General features: G+C 39.9%; 1 protein-coding gene across 3 annotated transcripts in view; it reads left to right on the top strand.

The window, feature by feature from the left end:
- Positions 1-18,965, top strand: part of mpp2b (MAGUK p55 scaffold protein 2b) — a 63,554-nt gene that overhangs the window by 20,939 nt on the left and 23,650 nt on the right. For 2 of the 3 annotated variants that reach the window (XM_049563954.1, XM_049563953.1), the window contains one exon: positions 12,542-12,642. In XM_049563954.1, coding sequence (XP_049419911.1) covers positions 12,542-12,642 — 101 coding nt within the window. Of the gene's footprint in view, positions 1-12,541; positions 12,643-14,551; positions 14,672-18,965 lie in introns of those variants that run through there. The other variant, XM_049563955.1, reaches the window with a different exon arrangement.

The following is an 18,965-nucleotide window of genomic DNA, read 5'->3' as shown; positions in this document are numbered from 1 at the left end:
AATGTGTCGTTCTTTGAGGGACGAGTAGCAGGTGTCTCAAATACCTCCATAGCCTTGTGCTGCATTCATGTGGTCTTGGAATAATCTGAAAAATGAGTTTCTAATCATATTTCATGGCCCACCTGATCAGTTTGTTGTTTAAATGCTCTGAGCAATAAAATCCAACATATCTTTTTCTAGCATCAAGGTTATCTCCACATTACACCTGAAAGCTCAGGAACACATCAAAATCGGAAGAACGACTATCAGAGGAGCACATGAATACACCATTGGCCTTGGCTAGTGGAGGCCTCAAGTCAGGTGTGAATTAATCGATTCTCGTTCACTAACTGTAGCAGGCAGTGTGAGCAGAACGCTATGAAAAGCATGTCAGAAAAGCCATAAACACTTGGACGTTCGACAGGCCGACGCCAGACACTAAAAAGACTCATTAAAAAATTATTTGTTAATTTATTTTTACCCACCAATAGAGGTGGACGAGGGAGAGATGAGCCACATTGTTTTGGAAATTAAAACAAAGGTTTTCCCCTCTGTTAACAAACACACAACTCTTCCTGTCTACAACCCTCAAATGGTGAAGTGCACTTTTATGACCAGTATGGCTAGCTTATTGCCCAAAGTCGTATTTGATTGGATTAACTATTGTAAGTGTTCCTGAGCGCAGGATGAGTCATCAAACATTTGAAACAGTTTTACAGAGAGAGAAAGACAAGGACTTTGATGTAAAAATACTGTGATACAGAGTTTTTTGACTCGTATTTGGCATCTAACAAGAGATAAATGATCAATTAAGACAGGGATACAGGATTGAAATGTATTTTTCAGGAAAAGACAACATTTACGATATCCATAATCTAAGACGACATCTAGTCTTATTACACACTGTTGATATATCAGTGTGTTGCATAGTTCTAGTTTTCCCCAAAAAATTCAAATGTAATGATTCTAGGCCCAGACTCTCTGTAGCCACAGGGTGAGGTGTAATGGGAACTGCTGTCCATTTGCAAAATGTCAACAAATATCACAAGTGTTGTCTTCAGTGGTGACCTTCAGCCAGCTAATAAGGCAATCCAGCCCGCCACCCATATCATGCCAGCTTGGAACAAGCATCACCATGGCGATGGGATGGCTTAAATGGCAACTTTAAAGTCCCTCATCCTGCTGATTGGCCACCCCAGAGAGAGGAGGTCAGGGCCGCAGTGTTCCCCCTAAAGATGTTGCCAAATGATCGGCAGTGTGCAGGATTTCTGGATTCTGGGAGAGTTAAAGGCCCTGAACACCCATTGTACGGGTGATTTCAGTTATTTTGGCTGATTAGGTGTCATCTGAGGACTGTGCGGGCGTGAACACAATGAAGTTGATTGCCTCTCACTGTCACACTCCTTTTGAGTGAGCTTTATTGAACCTATTAGGGTGGGGAAATGACCTTAATCATGCTTACGCTGTGTTCACATCTTATTATTCAGGTCGTAATTACGAGCAACTGAGTCGGGAAAAAAAACCGTATTGTCAGCCTCTGAGTTGTAATTCCAAACTAGAAATAACAAGAATTTGTGAAAGTGTCTTTGACTTTGTGAAACGAACCACAGAAATGTCAGTCGACTGAAATACTTTAAAACAGTGGCTCCTGACTGGATCAGCCGTAGAGTCCAGATTTCTCCTTAGTCATTAGTTCAAGGTCCTCACAGTTAAATATATTCAGAGTCATACTTGCATTTGGCCATGTTGACGAGCTAGTTTGCTGTGTCTGTCAAGTAGCTGCCCATCACTCACTCTAAGAGAAAATAAAATCTTCAAAATAAAAACTCTGTGCCAAAAATTCACTGTACTTCAAAATAAAGTGTTTTTTAGATGTGTGCGAGTCACTTCTGGTCCATTCAGAATGGACCCACAACCCACCTTTGGACCATGACCCACCAGTTGGGAACCACTGCTTTAAAAGGAGCTATATTTGTTTGTAACTTGTTTCCAATCTGCTCCAAATACCAAACACCTCCTGAGTCATTAGAAAAGTCTTGATAAGGCATTCCTGTTCTTGACATTCTGCCAACATCGTGTGAATGCATCATGATTAGCACAAAGAGTTTGTGGACCTCACATAGTTCCCAGCAGAGCTCCAACCAACCTCCACCTGAGCAGAGGACTAATCAGCCACCAGTGAAAACACCTGTGGTGTTCAGGACCTTTAAATTCTCATACATAATATTGATTTAAACCCTATTCTCTCGGGACTGTATTACCTGGAACCCCTACTAATTTGTTGTAATTTCAGAGGTCGTTTGTCTTAATCTCAACCCTGTACAAATATGCCATGTCTATAATTTGACAAGTAGAAATTCTGCCGCACTTCACCTGACGTATTTTGCCAAACACAGAGCTGTTGTGATATTAGTCGCATGAGTGTTGACATCTCTGTAATTTGGGGTCGTATTTGATTGTTTTTTCTGCCTCTTTCCTGTTTGAGAATTACAGAGGCTGCATTGGCAATTATAAATGAAGGTTTTGACAACATTTTGGGTGCAGGAGGCTCATCTCTCTACAGTATGGAGACTGGTAAAAGATAAGATGGATAATACAGGACAATGTGGGGGAAAGTTGGTAATGTTTGTTTAATCCACTGCACTTCACTGCTGTGTAGTGTTTCTGTGTTGTGAAAATTGGAGTTACAAATGACTGTGCGCAATATTTCCTGAGGAAAATATCAGTGAATTCAAGTAAAATATAGACGTTGCTTATCCCTTGCACATGAGGTCCCCCGGTAATACTAGTCCCGTGCCAATAGAGCTTTAGTTCCCATCAAGAGCTTAAATCCAAGCTTAGCAACTGTACATTAAATGTATGCATCTGTCTACAACTGTATTCGTAGAGCAGAACATTCAAATACTGCAGTTTTCTGCTGTCCATAATTATGCTAATCAGATGAAAGGTATTTATTCAAAGGCAAGCCTCACATGGATTGATCGCACAAGTACATTACACAATGGATGTGCCCACACATGCTTCACACAGCGTTCTCTGAACCTGTCATGATGAGCTTGTGTTTCCAATGACGCTCCATGAGGAGGATGTTGACTTTATTATTCTGAGTCGAGCACTCATACGCCAGTGCAGCATTCATATTCTAGCTGTAATAGTTGTAGTCTGTACACTCAGAAGAAAATACTTCAGACTGATTGCAGTCTGCAAGGACGTCATGGAAAGAATCAAGCACCCACCATAAGGACAAATTAATCATATACTTCAGTCATAAATGATTAATCGGTTCTAGTATACACAATGGAATATACTCCAGACCAATATAATTCTCCACCACAGTCGTAGACATCCATCTTTAGCTACCTGAGGGATTGATAGTAATTATATTGTGCTGGAGAGCAGGGAGCAGGAAAAAATCTAATAGCAACCTTAAAGTATTTAATAATGTCTGTCAAGGCCCGAGAGTATTTTATTACATAGAGGTGACTTTTGGCAATTTGAAATGCTTTGTGTCATCCGCAACATGCTCTTTTCTGTCATTTTAATGGAGTGACGGAGAAATAAGACTGCAGTAACTTCCAAGGGTTTCAAGGAAACAATGAGAATATCAATGAGTTTCTTAAGAAGAAGGCTGCTCAAAAATCTGGCGGTGTTTTCACAGGACAAAGCAGGTGTTATTACTGCCGAGTCACTCTGCACACTGAAAAGCTTAACATTGACCTTACCCATTGAAAATGCCCTGATTAATCACCAGCAGGTCTTTGCTGCGACTGACTTTCAATGTTCTTCTCAGTGTAATTCTGGCTATACAATGAATGTTAAGTCCATTTTCCAGACTGAATTGTGTTTTGTAGTAGAAACACGATGATACATATTAGGTACTTCTGAATGTATTGTCCCTCATTGAGAAGCCTTCTAATACAGGATATCTAAATTATCCAAAATAGTATAAATCAAGATGGTGGAATGAGTTTTCATGGTTGCGCTAATCCTTCTGAGCATCCATAAAAAGAAATCAAAGCGTCCAAAGTATCTGAATTGCACACAGCCAATTTTATTGTCTTAAATTTGAGTCAAACAGATTTTCATCAAGGCAAGCCAGATACTCAGAGAACAGATAGTCGGCTACAGGGGAAAGAGGTGTGAGGCTATGTTTGTAGGAAGCAAAACACATATTATATTCTGCATATTACAAAGCATATTAATATTAAAGCAGTATTTCACTGCTGGGAAGATGGTCTTGACATAAAACTGGGCTGTCTGCAGTAGAAGGATGTGAATACTTTTAAAACTAGTGCTACATGACTGGAGAAAACAGAAGAAAGGGGCTGTGGCATTTGCTTTTGCTCAAGAGGTAGAAAACCTACAACTTCCAGAATGCACTGCACTGCACTGGACCAATAAACGCTCTCGCTGGTGGGTGATGTAATGTTAGCTAGTCTTATTTGGCACAGGAAACAATATGGTAGCAAACAATCCCATATTACAGTTAAATACTAAGCTAACTGTTTGATCTCAGTTTTTTCAGCCTTCGTTTTTACAGAACAGGAAACAGTATGGCGCCCACTTCCCAATTCAAAATGTTTTGTATAACAGCTAAACAGTGCACTAAAATATGTTTTTGAAAATATTTTAGGTGCGAAATAGGCAATACAGTACCAGAATCTTGGTTTATATTTGATCAACGCTGCCTAGTTTTACAGTTTGATCAGAGTTTGGTCTGAGTCAAGAAGGAAAGAGAGGTGTCTCTCTCTCTCTCTCTCTCTCAATCCGCTTTTATACTCTTTGTGTCCATGATGGCGGGCATCAGGCGGGCATATGAAAATGCAGAAGTACAATCTGTAGTTTGAGCAACAACCCTACAGCTGGCAAAAATCTGGGGCGCTGGTAAGATGGAGGAAGTTTACCACAGTTCATTAACACATACTGTTCACATTGTTATGACACAAAGCTGGTTGAAAATTGGCAAAAGGATCCCTTAAAGCAGTGGCTCCCAACTGGTCCAGCCACGGGGTCCAGATTTCTCCTTACTCATTATGGTCCACACGCTTTAATACATTCAGCGTCATAATTGCATTTGGCCATGTCTTTGAGCTAGTTTGCTGTCTCTCTTAAGTAGCTGTCCACTCTTTAGCAGGAGACGGCATTTCAAAATAAAAGCTTTGTGCCAGAAATTCACTGTACTTAAAGATAAAGTGCATTGACACAATCTTGACATTTGTGAATCACTTGCGGTCCATTCAGTATGGACCTGCGACCTACTTTTGGACCACGAACCAGCAGTTGGGAACCACTTAAAGTGTTTCAGTTTGAGAATATTGCAAAGTATTAAATGTGATTAAAAATGTGATAATGTAAAATGTCACTTGTACGTTTCATGGAAAACAATTCTGCTCTTCTTTTTCCTGAATTAAGAAGATTAATTAAAAAAATTAAAGCAGCACCTCCCCTTGGTTTTACTTTGCTTTGTAGGGAGTTTCAGCTCATTGTTTAGCTGTCCAGTCTGTAACTGTACTGTTTTGGTTCAGTCTCACTGCCCTCACAGTGTTGTCTTGCCTGCAGCAGGGAGCTGTTCTCAGTGACAAAGCTCTAAAAACTGTACCTACGGCACACTACCTGCTCAGCCCCAAACAGACAGCCACAGTTAGAGACTAGCACCTAAAGAGTCCCTCAGGAGTTGGTGTAAACCAAACACAAACAACACCCACTCTGCTGGTCTGCCCATTACCTGTTAATATGTAATTATCTTTCTTTCACTAACCACAGTCTGTTTAGAGCATTTACTGTATTAGCATTTTAAGAGAGTTTATTTATCTCAATGAATTTCAGCAGACCAGACTGCTTTGATTACCAAAAACAGGAAGTAGCCAGCTGCGTACTATACTCCTCTGTGTTTATATTCCCGTGAGGATTCAGCATGGAGAAACACTAACACAGCCGCATCTCCCACATCTCCTCCTCCCCCGACTCCCCTCTCCATCCTCTCTGTGTTTCCCTAACCTCCGCTCCGTAGCAACAGAACAACCTTCACTAAGTGCTGGCTAAGAGGTTCGTGTTCCCCCGCTGTGCTCTAACCACAAACAATAACAGGCCAGATTGTTTGGCTGCCTCTATGACATTGAGTTTAATTGTAACTCTCGGTGGAGGTGAAGTCGCGCTTAGCTGAGACTTTAGGAGACAAAAGCACCTTTTCATTCAGGGTTGCTTGTGATTACATGTCCTCTGCTGTCGCCATGGCAAGGAAGCTCTTATTCTGGTAACCTTTGGTGAGAGGCGGTGGAGGAGGCCACCACAATGTGTTATTATTGTAAATTTGTAATCAGCAAAGCAGCATTGTACTTTCAGGTTTTCTCTCAAGCTGTATTAACAGTGAATGAATCATTACCAGTTCTGCTGGCGTCTGTAAATGTCGGTTTTCTTCTCTAGTCATTAACTTTTGTAAACATCATCTCAGTCTCTTGGGAACTTTTGATTCATGATTATTTATCTGCTCTACCGGGACTCCTCCTTCAGGAGTTTCCCCCTTAAATTCGGTAGTGAAATACTGTAAAACAAGACCTTCCCAAGCATGAAAAGCGCTTTAAATTTGACATTTCCCTTGAAGAGCACATGACGTACATGGAGCGGGTTCAGCCTGTCTGCACACCTGGGTCCCTTTTTGTGCTCTTAAGCCCTCACCTGCTAAATGGAGTTCTCTAATGGTATCAAGTTACAGCGTGTGCAGTATAGGGAATTTAGATTCAGCGGAGCGAAAAATGACTTTCGCCTGAGCTCTCACCTGTAAAGAGGATGAAAAAAAAACCCCCAAGTTTATTATTACGCAAATGTCTACATGCAACTTTGAGGCTGATAGGAGCCATGAGCTGGAGAAAAATCAATAGTGATAAAAAAAAAATGCAGTTTGGTCTTGGCTTCAGTTTTATGTGAATTTTATGCAGGTTTATGCAAGGGAGGATGGCTTTGACAGCAGCGGTATACAAGATGAAATACTCCACCTGAATACTAAAGAGAAAGTTGTTTTCAAAAGAAAGTTGCAGTTGGAAAAATAGAAAATAAATACTCGGATTTTGGCCTGACATTCAGACCTCCATCTGTCTGAACTTTTGACCCGCATGACCAGTCCACTGTTGTCTTTGCTTTGATGCTTGTCAGTGAGAATATGGAATGTAACCCTATTTATCGATACATGTAGAGGGAAGAAAGGCAGAGAGACCCAAGAAGGAGGACAAGTTGGATTTTTAATGATCTCTATGAATAATAGAACGACCCCAGGCATACTCGGAACTGGAAAAATAGCTATTATTCTCGGTCCCTTTCACACCTTCTTGTGAGTCCTTTGTGATTTTCAAGCATTGAGATTATCACAGAATACATTTCCTTTTTCCTGATGTGTTTGTTCAGGTGTCAATGTTACCACGATTGTTCCGTCTCATTGGGGCTGGAGTGAAAGTGGAGGAGAGACCATGAAAATGTATCAAGACAGCATGTGGCAGAAAGTTATGAAAATAGTGAAACAATGAGAAAAAGGGAGAAAAACTAACTCCACACACGTCTAGGCGAAGCAGGACAAGCTAACATCGGGAAAAGTGCCGATGTGGCAACAACGCCGGCGTACAGTTGCGGTGATTAAAGAGAATTATGCAGGACCTGTAAGCCGAGCCTGCTGGTCTGATATTCTCTGCCAGGCGCAAATCTGGCAACTCTCCTGCTGGAGCAGAGCCGGTGTTCGAGGGAAAATAGAAGAAAAACAAGACTTCACTGTGGAAGACTTGTGCAATTATTTATTTAATTTACTTATCAAATTATTCAGAGAGAGGGCGGATGGACTCATCAAGGTCCCCTTCCTCTGGCCTTTTTGCCTTTTATGCCTTTCTGTCTTTTAATTTTTTTCCTGAGTGACAGCAAAGATGAGGGTAGTTTCATGTCTTTGTGGCTGTTTGTATACGGATATACAGTAAATGCGCATGTAAAAATACTTCCAAAACACCTCAGAAGAAGACCAAAAATAGTTCTCTGCTCCCTCTCAAAATATCTATTACCTCATCGCTCCTCTGTAAGCATCTTAACAAAAGAAAATCTCCCACTGTGCTCTGCTGAGCAATAGAAACATAAATCATCTGCCAGCTTCTTGACAGACCTGAGCTGCACACAGAAGCACACACTGTGTGTTGTTTGTTAACCACGGCTGCTTCTGAAACTCACAGTTCATATTGTTCAAACGGACAGGGGGATTGTGTGTGTGTGTCAAAGTGTGTACCTGTCTGTCCGCAGCTAATCTAGCAAATTACCCGACCAATCAGCCTCATATTTAGTGTGAACACGCATGACTGAGTGCTCAAGGACCCCTGTGGTTTTGGTGATTCTCAGTTGTTGAAAACCTGTTTTCCTGACTTTTTTATACCGTCACTGCCTGCTAACTCTTCACTCCTCCTAACCAGCCAGTAGGGGCAGCAAGTTTTCCAGAAATTGACTTGAATAAAAGCATGAAGCCTTACTGTCTGTTGCAGGCCACACACTGGCCATCCAGAGATAAGTTTGGGTTTATTTTGTACTGGAGCATCTTCAGATTAATTCCATATACCTGAAATGTGATCCACTAAAGTTAGGCATGATGCGAGATGTAAATCCTCATTTTTGTTATATTCACCACCTGGAGTGTTTCAGAGGCAGAGCGTTTTACCTGCCCAGAATTTGTTGATTTGGTCCTTTTTTTCTATTTTTACACTAAGGGTAGTCTCGCTCACTAGACCTTTCTCAAGAAAAGAAAGGTCTGGCTGGGCCGACTCTCACTTTAAGATTGGAGAAAAAAATGCCCTGGCTGCTTGTATTTCTTTCAACCAATCACAATCGTTCTTGGCGGTGCCAGCAAGGCTGGGCTTGCAAAAATATTGCCGGGAGGAAACAGGTTTTGGTGTAACACGCCCACAAAAATATCACCTACAGGACGTGAACCATGGCAGAAAAATGGCTACATCCCCGCAAGATCAGATTTGCCCCTAAAGTGCGGTTTGTTTGGGCAGGTGTGAACACAGCAATCGCACTCGGGTGTGCACCTAAACAACCGGACCAAGACCTTCTTGAAGAGGTGATCTCAGTCTGGTTACAAACAAACTCTGGTGCGGTTCGTTTGTGGTGAGATTGTGTTCCGACCTCAATCCAAACCAACTGCATTCGAATTACACATTGGGTTAAACATGAGCATGTTAGAGTCCTGGAGGATTATTAATGTGCGCCTCCTCCTGTACTGCTTTAATATGCACAATCAGCACATCCAGTGCATCAAAACATTGTTTTCTAGTTGGAGCCGCGCCTCGTTTTCAAACTGTATGGTTTGACTAAAATGAACAATGACAGCAATATAGTCCATGATGACCAGCGCTAAATTCAACCTGCGTAGTTGTCCCTCCATTGTGACATTAGAAAGTGTGACATTTATCTGGCAAGTGTACCTCCTGGATTTTCCCCGCATGGAAATTCTGACCAATCAAGAGCAGCTTTCTCACGCAAGACATTTTATCTGGTCTGCTTGTAAATGCTGCCGTGAGAACACGAACCAACTCTAGGCAATTATGCAACTTTGTAACAAAATTAGTCCCTGATTCAGACCAAAGCAAGACAACTCTAGGTCTGAAAGCCTCCTAAATACGTAAGCAATCAGTTAATGGGTTTCTTTTTTGTCTGTTTTGGGCGAGGCAACTTCATTTAAATAGCAGAGACAAAGGTAATTAATTGTGTTTATTGTTGTTATTTCCTACTTTGTTCTGCTGTAGCCTCCAGACAAAGCTAATACCATTAGAAGTCTAGTTATGAGCGACATATATGAAAGGATTTCTGGCTGATTTAGTCATTAAAAATACATTCATCCTCATAATTATATTGTATATATTTTATTGACACTTCTGCTGGAAATACAAGAGAGGCTGTAGGCAGCTGTATTGTAACTTACAGACGTTTGGCAGAGATTTGTCCTCTCCTGAGTGCACTTTGCTAGTTTTTAAAATCAATTTTTCTTTCCTAACCTTTGCTTTTTTACTTCTCTCTAGAGAAACACACACTTGAAACTGAGTTTGTTGATGAATGGGATCATTATATGGGGATTAGAGAACATTTTTTGTTGGAGTTGATAGTGTTTGAGTTCACAGTGTAATTGTGTTGTTTATTGTCAATAGAGCAGCTTCAGGCCACTCATCAGTGAAACCAAATAAAATCATGCTCTGGGTTAGAGACTTATTCATGATCCTGAACAGTCACAGGTCTCTGTTTTTTTCACAAAACAAATGTGAATGATTACCTTTAGTGATATTCTGTGTATCACTGAAAACTTTAATCACTGTTTGATATCAGTTTATTGGTTTACAATAGACCATAGACTCCATGGTGCAGACAGTCATTGTCCCCAGAGGATGAAGCCTGTTGACCTTGGTGATTGCCCGACTTTTCCTCTAACGCCACCAACAGGTTGACATCTGTGTTTTTTAGTGATGTGTCTTTCCAAGTGTTGGATGGATTGCCATGAAATCTGGTTCAGGCAGTCATACCCAGGATCAATTGTAATCACTTTGGTGATTCCTTAACTTTTCCTGTAGCACCATCAACAAGTCAAAATTTGATTTTCCCCCATACTTAAGCCTTTGTACAGATCATTGCAAAACTAATAATTTTATCACCTGCTTCAGCTGTACTTTGTGTTTAGTGCTAATTAGCAAGTGTTAGCATGCTTACACATTAAAAGAAGATGATCAAAGTGGCAAACACAGTGCCCACTAAACATCGTCATTGTGAGCACGTTGCCATGCTGGTATTAGCATTTGGTTCAAAGCACTGCTGTGCCTAAGAATAGCCTCAAAGAGCCACAAGCGTGGCCGTAGACTTATTTATTGGCTTTTATTCCTCTGGTCATTTTAAATGCATGGCGATCTGTATTAATGTACCTGGACCCAACCATTTATCTCATTTTTCCTGTAATCGTGCACATGGGACTCGTTTTTAAATACTCGCTTGCTGGCTCGCCCCTATAACTCAGCTCAATAGGAAAAACACAGATATGCATTTCATGCTGGAACATACTGTGTACCACAGAGCGACTGTAAATGCTTCCTGTGGTGTAGTGTGAGCAGTGCTGCATGCAAATCTCCACTTCATGTCTTCAGAGTAAGATGTGTCATATATCCATAATATAAAATAATACTTTAAAGTATGCACAGATTGTTTTATTCAGGCCATTAGTGTACAGTAGAAAAAAAACTAATGTGCTTCATACCACCAATAGGAAACAATACAAGATGTTTTTCAGGGATTTATTATGTTGCATGAGCTGTCATACTCTCATGTTTTATTTAATTATGCATGATAGGTAACTTTCGTCTTGTCATTTTATTCTGTGAAGGTGCAACATGTTGAAAACATGCTTGAAATTCGTCCAAAGAAAACAGTTGGGACATAGTCGTCTTACACAAAGCTAATTATCAGCCTTCTAATTGGACCATTCACCTCTTAATGCCCTGTTATGCCCTTATTAGGACATGGGGCCTATGAAGTGGGTCGTGCAGGATCTGTGGTGGATCACCCATTTGCTTGCACTGTGAAAATTAAAAGCCAGTGTTGTATATTTAGCTCTGGAAACAAAGACTTCAGTGTCTGTTGAGTAAATTATAGCAGACAAATGTTCCCTGTGAATAAAAATGCCCACTCTTCTGACAGTCACGTCTGCAGTGATTAATGCCTGCTGGTAGGTGATTTCAGCGTGTTTGGTACCTTAATGCGTCACATTCCAAGTCGGTGAAGACGCGTTGAAGCTAAGACTGAACTTTTCCCGACCTTCAGCGAATTGTCGACGTCACCTTGCATCTGCTGATTGATCGGCCGTCTTTTTGATTGAGGTCTGTGGTTTAGAAGTATATTTTACATCTCTGAGATAAGGCTGCATGAGCATGCATGTGTTTCCTTTATGGGCTTATCATCAAGGCTGCTCCATGAACCATAAAAAAATGATTTAAAAAATGCAGCATTGATTTGTGCCATATTAAAATCTAGTTTAATCCAGCCTGCAAAACAAAACACTGTAGTTTAGTGCAGGCATACGATCTGATATTGACTGAGGGGGAAAAAAAAAAAAAAAACTGGTAAAAATGTTTATTTTCTCAGCAACATTGTTGTTAAGCATCTGTGTGTGTGTGTGTGTGTGTGTGTGTGTGTGTGTGTGTGTGTGTGTGTGTGTGTGTAAAAATGTGCGTAGGAGGGAGGAAGTTGGGAGTTGCGGGAGAAAGATACTGTCGCTTCTGACAGACATAAGAGGAGGGTGACTGACAGAGGTGAAATTGCTTGGGAAAGGATGTGAGGTAGCTCCCATCCCCTCTTCCTCCTTCCTCCCACTCACTTTGCCTACAGCCTCCTCTCGTTCAGCCACGTAGTGTGAACTACTGTAAATGCGCCCCCTCTCTCTGTCTCTTTCATTGAGGTGATCTTTTCAGTCTATTTCCCCTGGGTAACTGTAGAATATGGAGGGGAGTGGAGTGAAATAACTCTGTTTTTCTCTTCTGCTTTTTCTCTGTGTGTGTGTTTGTAGCCATGCATCAGGCCCTGGACACACTGAGTGACAGCACAAGCTCCACGACTGCCAATGACCTGGACCTCATCTTCCTTAAAGGCATCATGGAGAGCCCAGTGGTGAGAACAACTTTATACTGTAAATGCATGAGGAAATGTGTATATGTGTGTGTGCCATGCAGTAAAGGACGGTCAGAGCTTTTACTTGCGTTGTGTCCAGGGATGGACGGCCTAATGGATGAGTCAATAAGAAAGGCCTTTAATGTAACTAAAGGCTAGTTATATTAAGTTAGAAGCCAGTTAGTGTATCAGCTGCAAAGTTAAGGTTATTTTATGCATGCAAATTTACAATTAAAATGCAGTTTGTAAAACAGCAATGCAGTCTTGCATTTAGCCTTTTACAACATTAACATTAAAATTTGATTTCAACATCGTCATTTGCATGTGCCATCTCCTGCATTAACGCTGACACGTAACGGATAACAAATCATTATGTTTTCACAGTGATTTGCATGTGTTATGAGAGGCTTTATTAAAATGATATTTCAAAATGGAAACTTAAAATTCACACCCATTATTACATTTAAAATTCAAATTTCAGCTTGCAATAATTATCCTGAAAAGACAGCTTAAATTCATCAAGTGCAATCACATTACCATGTTAATGGTCTTGCTTCATTGTTTTCTCATAAGTTAAAAATGCAAATTAAAGGGGTTTTATTGTCACTCAGAGTCATTGTGCACAGGCAGCAAAATCCAGATCAAAACCCAAATGTAAAGAGTCAAACAGGCACTGGCCTGGCACTGGCACCATTTTTACCAGGCAATACTGATTTCAAAGGCTTTGAGTCCTTTCATAACCTTTGTCAGTGGTTTGATGTGTCTGAAGTCATAGACGGTTTCAAATAATGTGTGTAGCAACTGTGATGTTACCCACTAGTTTGTGGACTTCTGTTTTGCAGCCTTGAGTTTGGCGTTTTAGCTGTCACTAAGTTGTTTTTTTGGAGCCAGAAGTGACCATATTTGGACAAGAGGGTGGGGATAACCCTAATGCTAGCTGCTACCTTAGTTAGCACAGTGCATTTACAGCTATGTTTAACTTTGACAATGCTAGACCTAGTGCTAATTTTTGCTAGCGGAAAAACAGGTTTAAAACCATTAAAACAAAATGTACTCGCAAGAAAAATTTAATATGCAACCCATTAGGGGGGTCTTTTAGTACAGCTAAATGCTGTACAAGACTTTTTTAAGCAACCACAATGTTGAAAACACTTAAGTAGTGACAGCTACGCCTATTGACCGAATTACCGTGAAGTTGCTCTAACAACAACAATCACTTCCGGGTAGAAAACTGGCAGTTGATTACAATTATAGAGATAAGTCAAATTGTCAAACTTGTTGATTTCTGTTGTCTTTTTCAGCTGTAACTGTAACGTTTAAAGATATATAGTTCAACACAGTGGTCCGACATAAACATACAATTCTGCTTTACTTATTTTATCTACTTTGTTGCTTTGTTATCATGTTTGATATAACCAAATATATAACCAAAAAACATATTTAGGAATAAAAAAACAATATTCGTGTACACTATATTTGAATATTTGCTCCGCTTTACCTTACACACTAAGTAAGACACTGCAACTCAGTAATTTACAACTTAAATAGCAATTTTTTTTTTTTTTTGGCAGTGGAGTCTGATGACTTTGATATGATGGCTTCAGTTATCCGTTAGAAAAGACTATCTGACAGAAAGGTAAAGTGTTAAAAATATTCTAAATACCTATAGCGTATACCTATACCTATACCAATTAAACTGATATTGAAGTTTTTTGGTGGGCTAACTATTTGAGGCAACATCTGCTCAGTGCCGTTAGATTTACATGTTAATTTCTGCTGTAAACTTTGGCATTTTAACATGGGTGTCTATGGGGATTGACTCAGTCTTGGAGCCAGCCTCAAGTGGCCGTTCAAGGAACTGCAGTTTTTGACACTTAAATGTCTGCTTTATTTTTCAGTCCCTGAGGTTGCCATTTGATAGGAGCTAAAATCTCAAGGGCTTTGATTTTGAAGTTCAGACTTAGTGGGGACAAAGGATGGTTGCCATTAAAGATAGCTCACCTCCTCATCCCTCCAAGTTACAGAGAAGGTAGGTGTGGATGGATCTATTTTTAATAGCAGGCATAATAAAGAGAGCTGCTGATGTTGTTGGTGATAATGAACAAACTTAAACCCAGATAATACACACCTCTGGCTTGTGGAACTGCTGCTGGTGCTAATAGTGTGATGAACCCATGGGCTTTCTATAAGGTTGGATAAGTTCACTGAAGGACATATTGAATATGCTACTTTTTAGAGTTTTGGTCACTGTAATAATCGGAAAGGGTTTTCATTTTGATACAGAAATACTGGGAAATACTTGACATATAACAATATTTATTTGGTGGAACAACACAGAGAAAACATCTTTCTTTTTAAGGGACTGTTAACATTTCCACTGTTTCCCAGCTGTCAGTCATTTTAACAAGGCAATGCAACATTTCTATTGCCAATCAGAGCAAAAGATTGAAATAGCAGTCAGTGAGCAGCACAGTTACCCCTTGATATGTTTGACAGGTTGACAAGTGCGGGTGGAGCAGCAGCCCCTGTGATCAATGGAGAATCCAGGAATGAATGGCAGCCATTAGGTTTTACATGTAGTCATTTATTCTAAAAAAAAAAAAAAAAAAAAAGACCTGAATGCTTTAGTTGAATATATCTTTATGTGGGTTATAATAATACAGAATTGAAAAAGACTCACTTGCACGTTATCCATGAGATTTTTGGGGTGTAATGGTCAGAGTTGGGTATAATACGTTACAAAGTAACACGTTAGAGTACTTTGATTACTTTTTGCAGTAACGAGTAACCGCGTTAGTTTGCTGTTTGAGTAATCAAATACTTAAGTACATTTTCAAACAAGACATCAGTTACTTCAGTTACTTTTAGAACACTGGTCCTTCAGCTCTGAAACAGCAATGGTTGTCGTTTGGTTCTAATAACAGAGATAACGTTAAACCTATCAGTCTGAAAGAAGCCACGGAGCTTGTGGCTCGCTACATGGTCGGAGAAATGCTGCCATTGTCTACGGTGGAGTCTAAATAGGTGGAGTAGGACTCGCTGACTGACATATTTCAGACTCAGGACTTGCATTATGCCTGGTATACGCTACACGCTGGTACTCAACAATTATCCCCGGTCGTCTTTCACGGCATGTGTGATGTCATCGGGTTATTCTTGTCCTATTTTTATTACTTTCACTATTATTTGAGTCACTGCCAGAACTGTGTCTGTTCATGTGCCAGCCGACATGTTGTTGTAGTCGCCTAAAATGGCAGATGGCAGGAGCTACATTTGAAGCGCCATATGTAAACCGTCAAGCTAATGTATCTTCCACAGGAAGTTCTGACAAATGTTTCACAATAAAAGCCTATTTAGAAAATGGAGGGATTCTCTCAGCCGAGGTTATAAGGGGCTTTTAATTTGAAACAAGTTTTGAGTTTGAAATGAGGTGCGATATGTTAATTTTACAAAGACAATGGAGCGGATAAAAAGTAAATATATAAACACACAGAGGGATTAATAAATAACGGGCCGTCTATAATGTAGTTTGTTTCAAATGAAGCTGGCAGCCTCTGCAGTTGTGGTGAGTAAAAGCCCCGCCGCTATTTATTAATGTTATTACTTTATGTCTGACCGTGAGGATGTACCATTGTTTGCTAGCTTGATGCTAATGACAATAACGTTAACTCAGTGGGTTGACAAAGTGCCTCTGCTGTTTCACACCATCATTTCCCCCTTTTACTCTGTGTGGTAACATCCCTAGAGGAAATATTAAAAATGCTGGGGTGTTGTTGTCATAGCTACAGTTGTCTACGGCAGCAGATCGTTCTGTGTTTCTACTGGTCAAAGTGATGGCTGTGATGGGAGAATTGGATCTCAGTGAAGGGCAAGTGGTCCATAACTTTAATTTTGGAGACAAAAAAATGTAGGCTTAGCACCCTGTGGTCCATTGCCCAATAGGAAATGTAGAATACTCAAAAGTACTTTAAAAGTGCTTGAGTTACTTTTCTCAGGGAGTAACTTTGGAAGTACTTTTAAAGTAATTGAGTTACTTTACTCAGGGAGTAATGCAGTAAAGTAACTGGTTACTTTTTTAAAAAGTAACGCAGTAACGTACTTTGATTACTTTGAAAGTAACCCTTACCCAACACTGGTAATGGTACACTAAAAAAAATGAAAAGTACACGGTAAATGGGGACCACAGATTTTCATCAATACATACATGTGGCACCTCCTACTAGTCACTGTGCATTATCCTGTACAGTGGCAGTGGAGAATATATAGAACCAGCTGCACCTTTTAGTTAAAAATAGTGATACTAAATACACACTGCTACAGCACTTGTATTACAGCACCCAAGAGGATAAAAAGGGTTGCCATACTACACAGATGTACTCAATGTACATGCATTGTTCTTTTTTGTGTCTGTAGCGTGTATATCTGTAAGATTGAAGAAGATACATTTTCAAATCCATGTTGCATTTGTGCAGATTTCTCTTGGGCAGTTGCCCAGACGTTGGATTAAAGCTCGTCCTGGATAGAAGCGAATCAGTGAAGTTATTCCAAGAACACTCAGACAGGGCTGACAAATTGTCTTTTGTTGTTTTGACTGGTCTCAAAAACTTTTGATAACAAACTATGATAAACGCAGGTAAACAGTAAACCTATTAAAGAATATATTCACACTTTTCAGACCTTTCAGACTTATTTATTCACCCTCTGCCTCTGTCTTTGATTCTGAAAGTTTTAGATGTCTGGAAACAAAGACAAAGTTTGACATTTTTCATAGTTAAATAAAGCTTCGCTGCAAGTAGTGGTGCTGTATGAGACAAAACAGAATCTATTCCAATATGTAACACTTTTGTAGAATTCCAGTAATATCTTATAGGGCTGATTTATATCAGTACAATCAGCTGTTTGTTACAGCTTCACTTCTTCTGGACTTTGACCTGAAATTCTTAAAATTCTCTTCTAATTAGACCACCTTGTGTATCAGATTGCTTTGCTGGATTAGACTTCAGTGGCTCAGTAGGGATTTGATCCAAAACAGAGTTCAGAGTTTAATAATTGATTGAAAAATGGTCCATGTCCTGATTCAGATAACTATTCCCAAACCCTTCCCGTTTTTATGCTGTTATGGCTGGAGACATTATGCTCTTGGCTTATCTGTCTGTCCATTCATCCATCCCATTTCTTGTGAATGCAGTGTCTCAAAGGCCTTGAGCGAATTCTTTCAAATTTGGCACAAATGTTCACTGTGAATCAAATTTAAACAAATAAGAATTTGGTGGTCAAAGCTCAAAGGTCAAGGTCACTGTGACTTAGTCTGTTGCATTCTCATAAACCCAGTATCTCACGAACACCTTGAGGGAATTTCTTCAAATTTGGCACAAACATCTACTTGGACTCAAGGAAGAACTGATTAGAATTTGATCATCAATAGTCAAAGGTCACTGTGACCTTGCGTTCATCTCATTTTGTGAATGTGATATTTCATCAATGCCTTGAGGGAAATTCATCAATTTTGACACAAATGTTCACTTGGACTCACGAATGATTAGAATTTGGTGGTCAGAAATTAAAGATCAAGGTCACTGCGACCTCACATAACATGTTTTTGGCCATAATTCAGAAATTCATATGCAAATAATGACAAAGCTTCACACCAATGTCTAACACAGGGGTGTCAAACATACGGCTAGGGGGCCAGAAGGGGTCTGCCAAAGGTTCCAATTCAGCCCACTGGATGATTTTTTTTTATTGGTATACCTTAGTAATCCGCGAGAGGAATTAATAATTGCACATGTAATAGTGAACCACCTGTGAAGGCTAAAAGGTGCCAGGTTTCAGGAGCAAGTTAAACAGTGAGAAGCTTTCTTTATGTAAAATGCTGCTTCAGAGGTTTTTCCACCCCAACCATGATACAGTTCTTTTCTTTCACTTTAGTTTTGTGTGGTGATGTCAAGATTACTGCACAGAAGTGGAAATGTATAGAAAAATGCCAGTGAGTAGTACACTGTGTTGCATTTATTCCTCTGAAGACATCACAAGCTATGTCATGTGTTTTGTAAATGGATTAGCATTTTAAGAATGTACTTCTGTTTGTTATTTTTAGGATATTATGTAATAGTTTTACTGGTCAGGCCCACCTGCGATCATTTTAGACTGTATGTGGGCCATGAACTAAAATGAGTTTGACACCCTTGGTCTAATAGGATATAGTGATGAAGTGATGGCATTTTTTATCCAAATAGTCAAACGTCTGCTTCACTGTGACATCATTATGTTCTGCAAAAACACTTTTCTGGCCATTTTTCAACTTCCTAACTGAGGAACAGAAG

This window comes from Epinephelus fuscoguttatus, linkage group LG20 (assembly GCF_011397635.1).
Source record: "Epinephelus fuscoguttatus linkage group LG20, E.fuscoguttatus.final_Chr_v1".
Classification (NCBI taxonomy): domain Eukaryota; kingdom Metazoa; phylum Chordata; class Actinopteri; order Perciformes; family Serranidae; genus Epinephelus; species Epinephelus fuscoguttatus.
The sequence above is the reverse complement of the archived record's forward strand: the minus strand, read 5'-3'. Positions and strand labels throughout refer to the sequence as shown.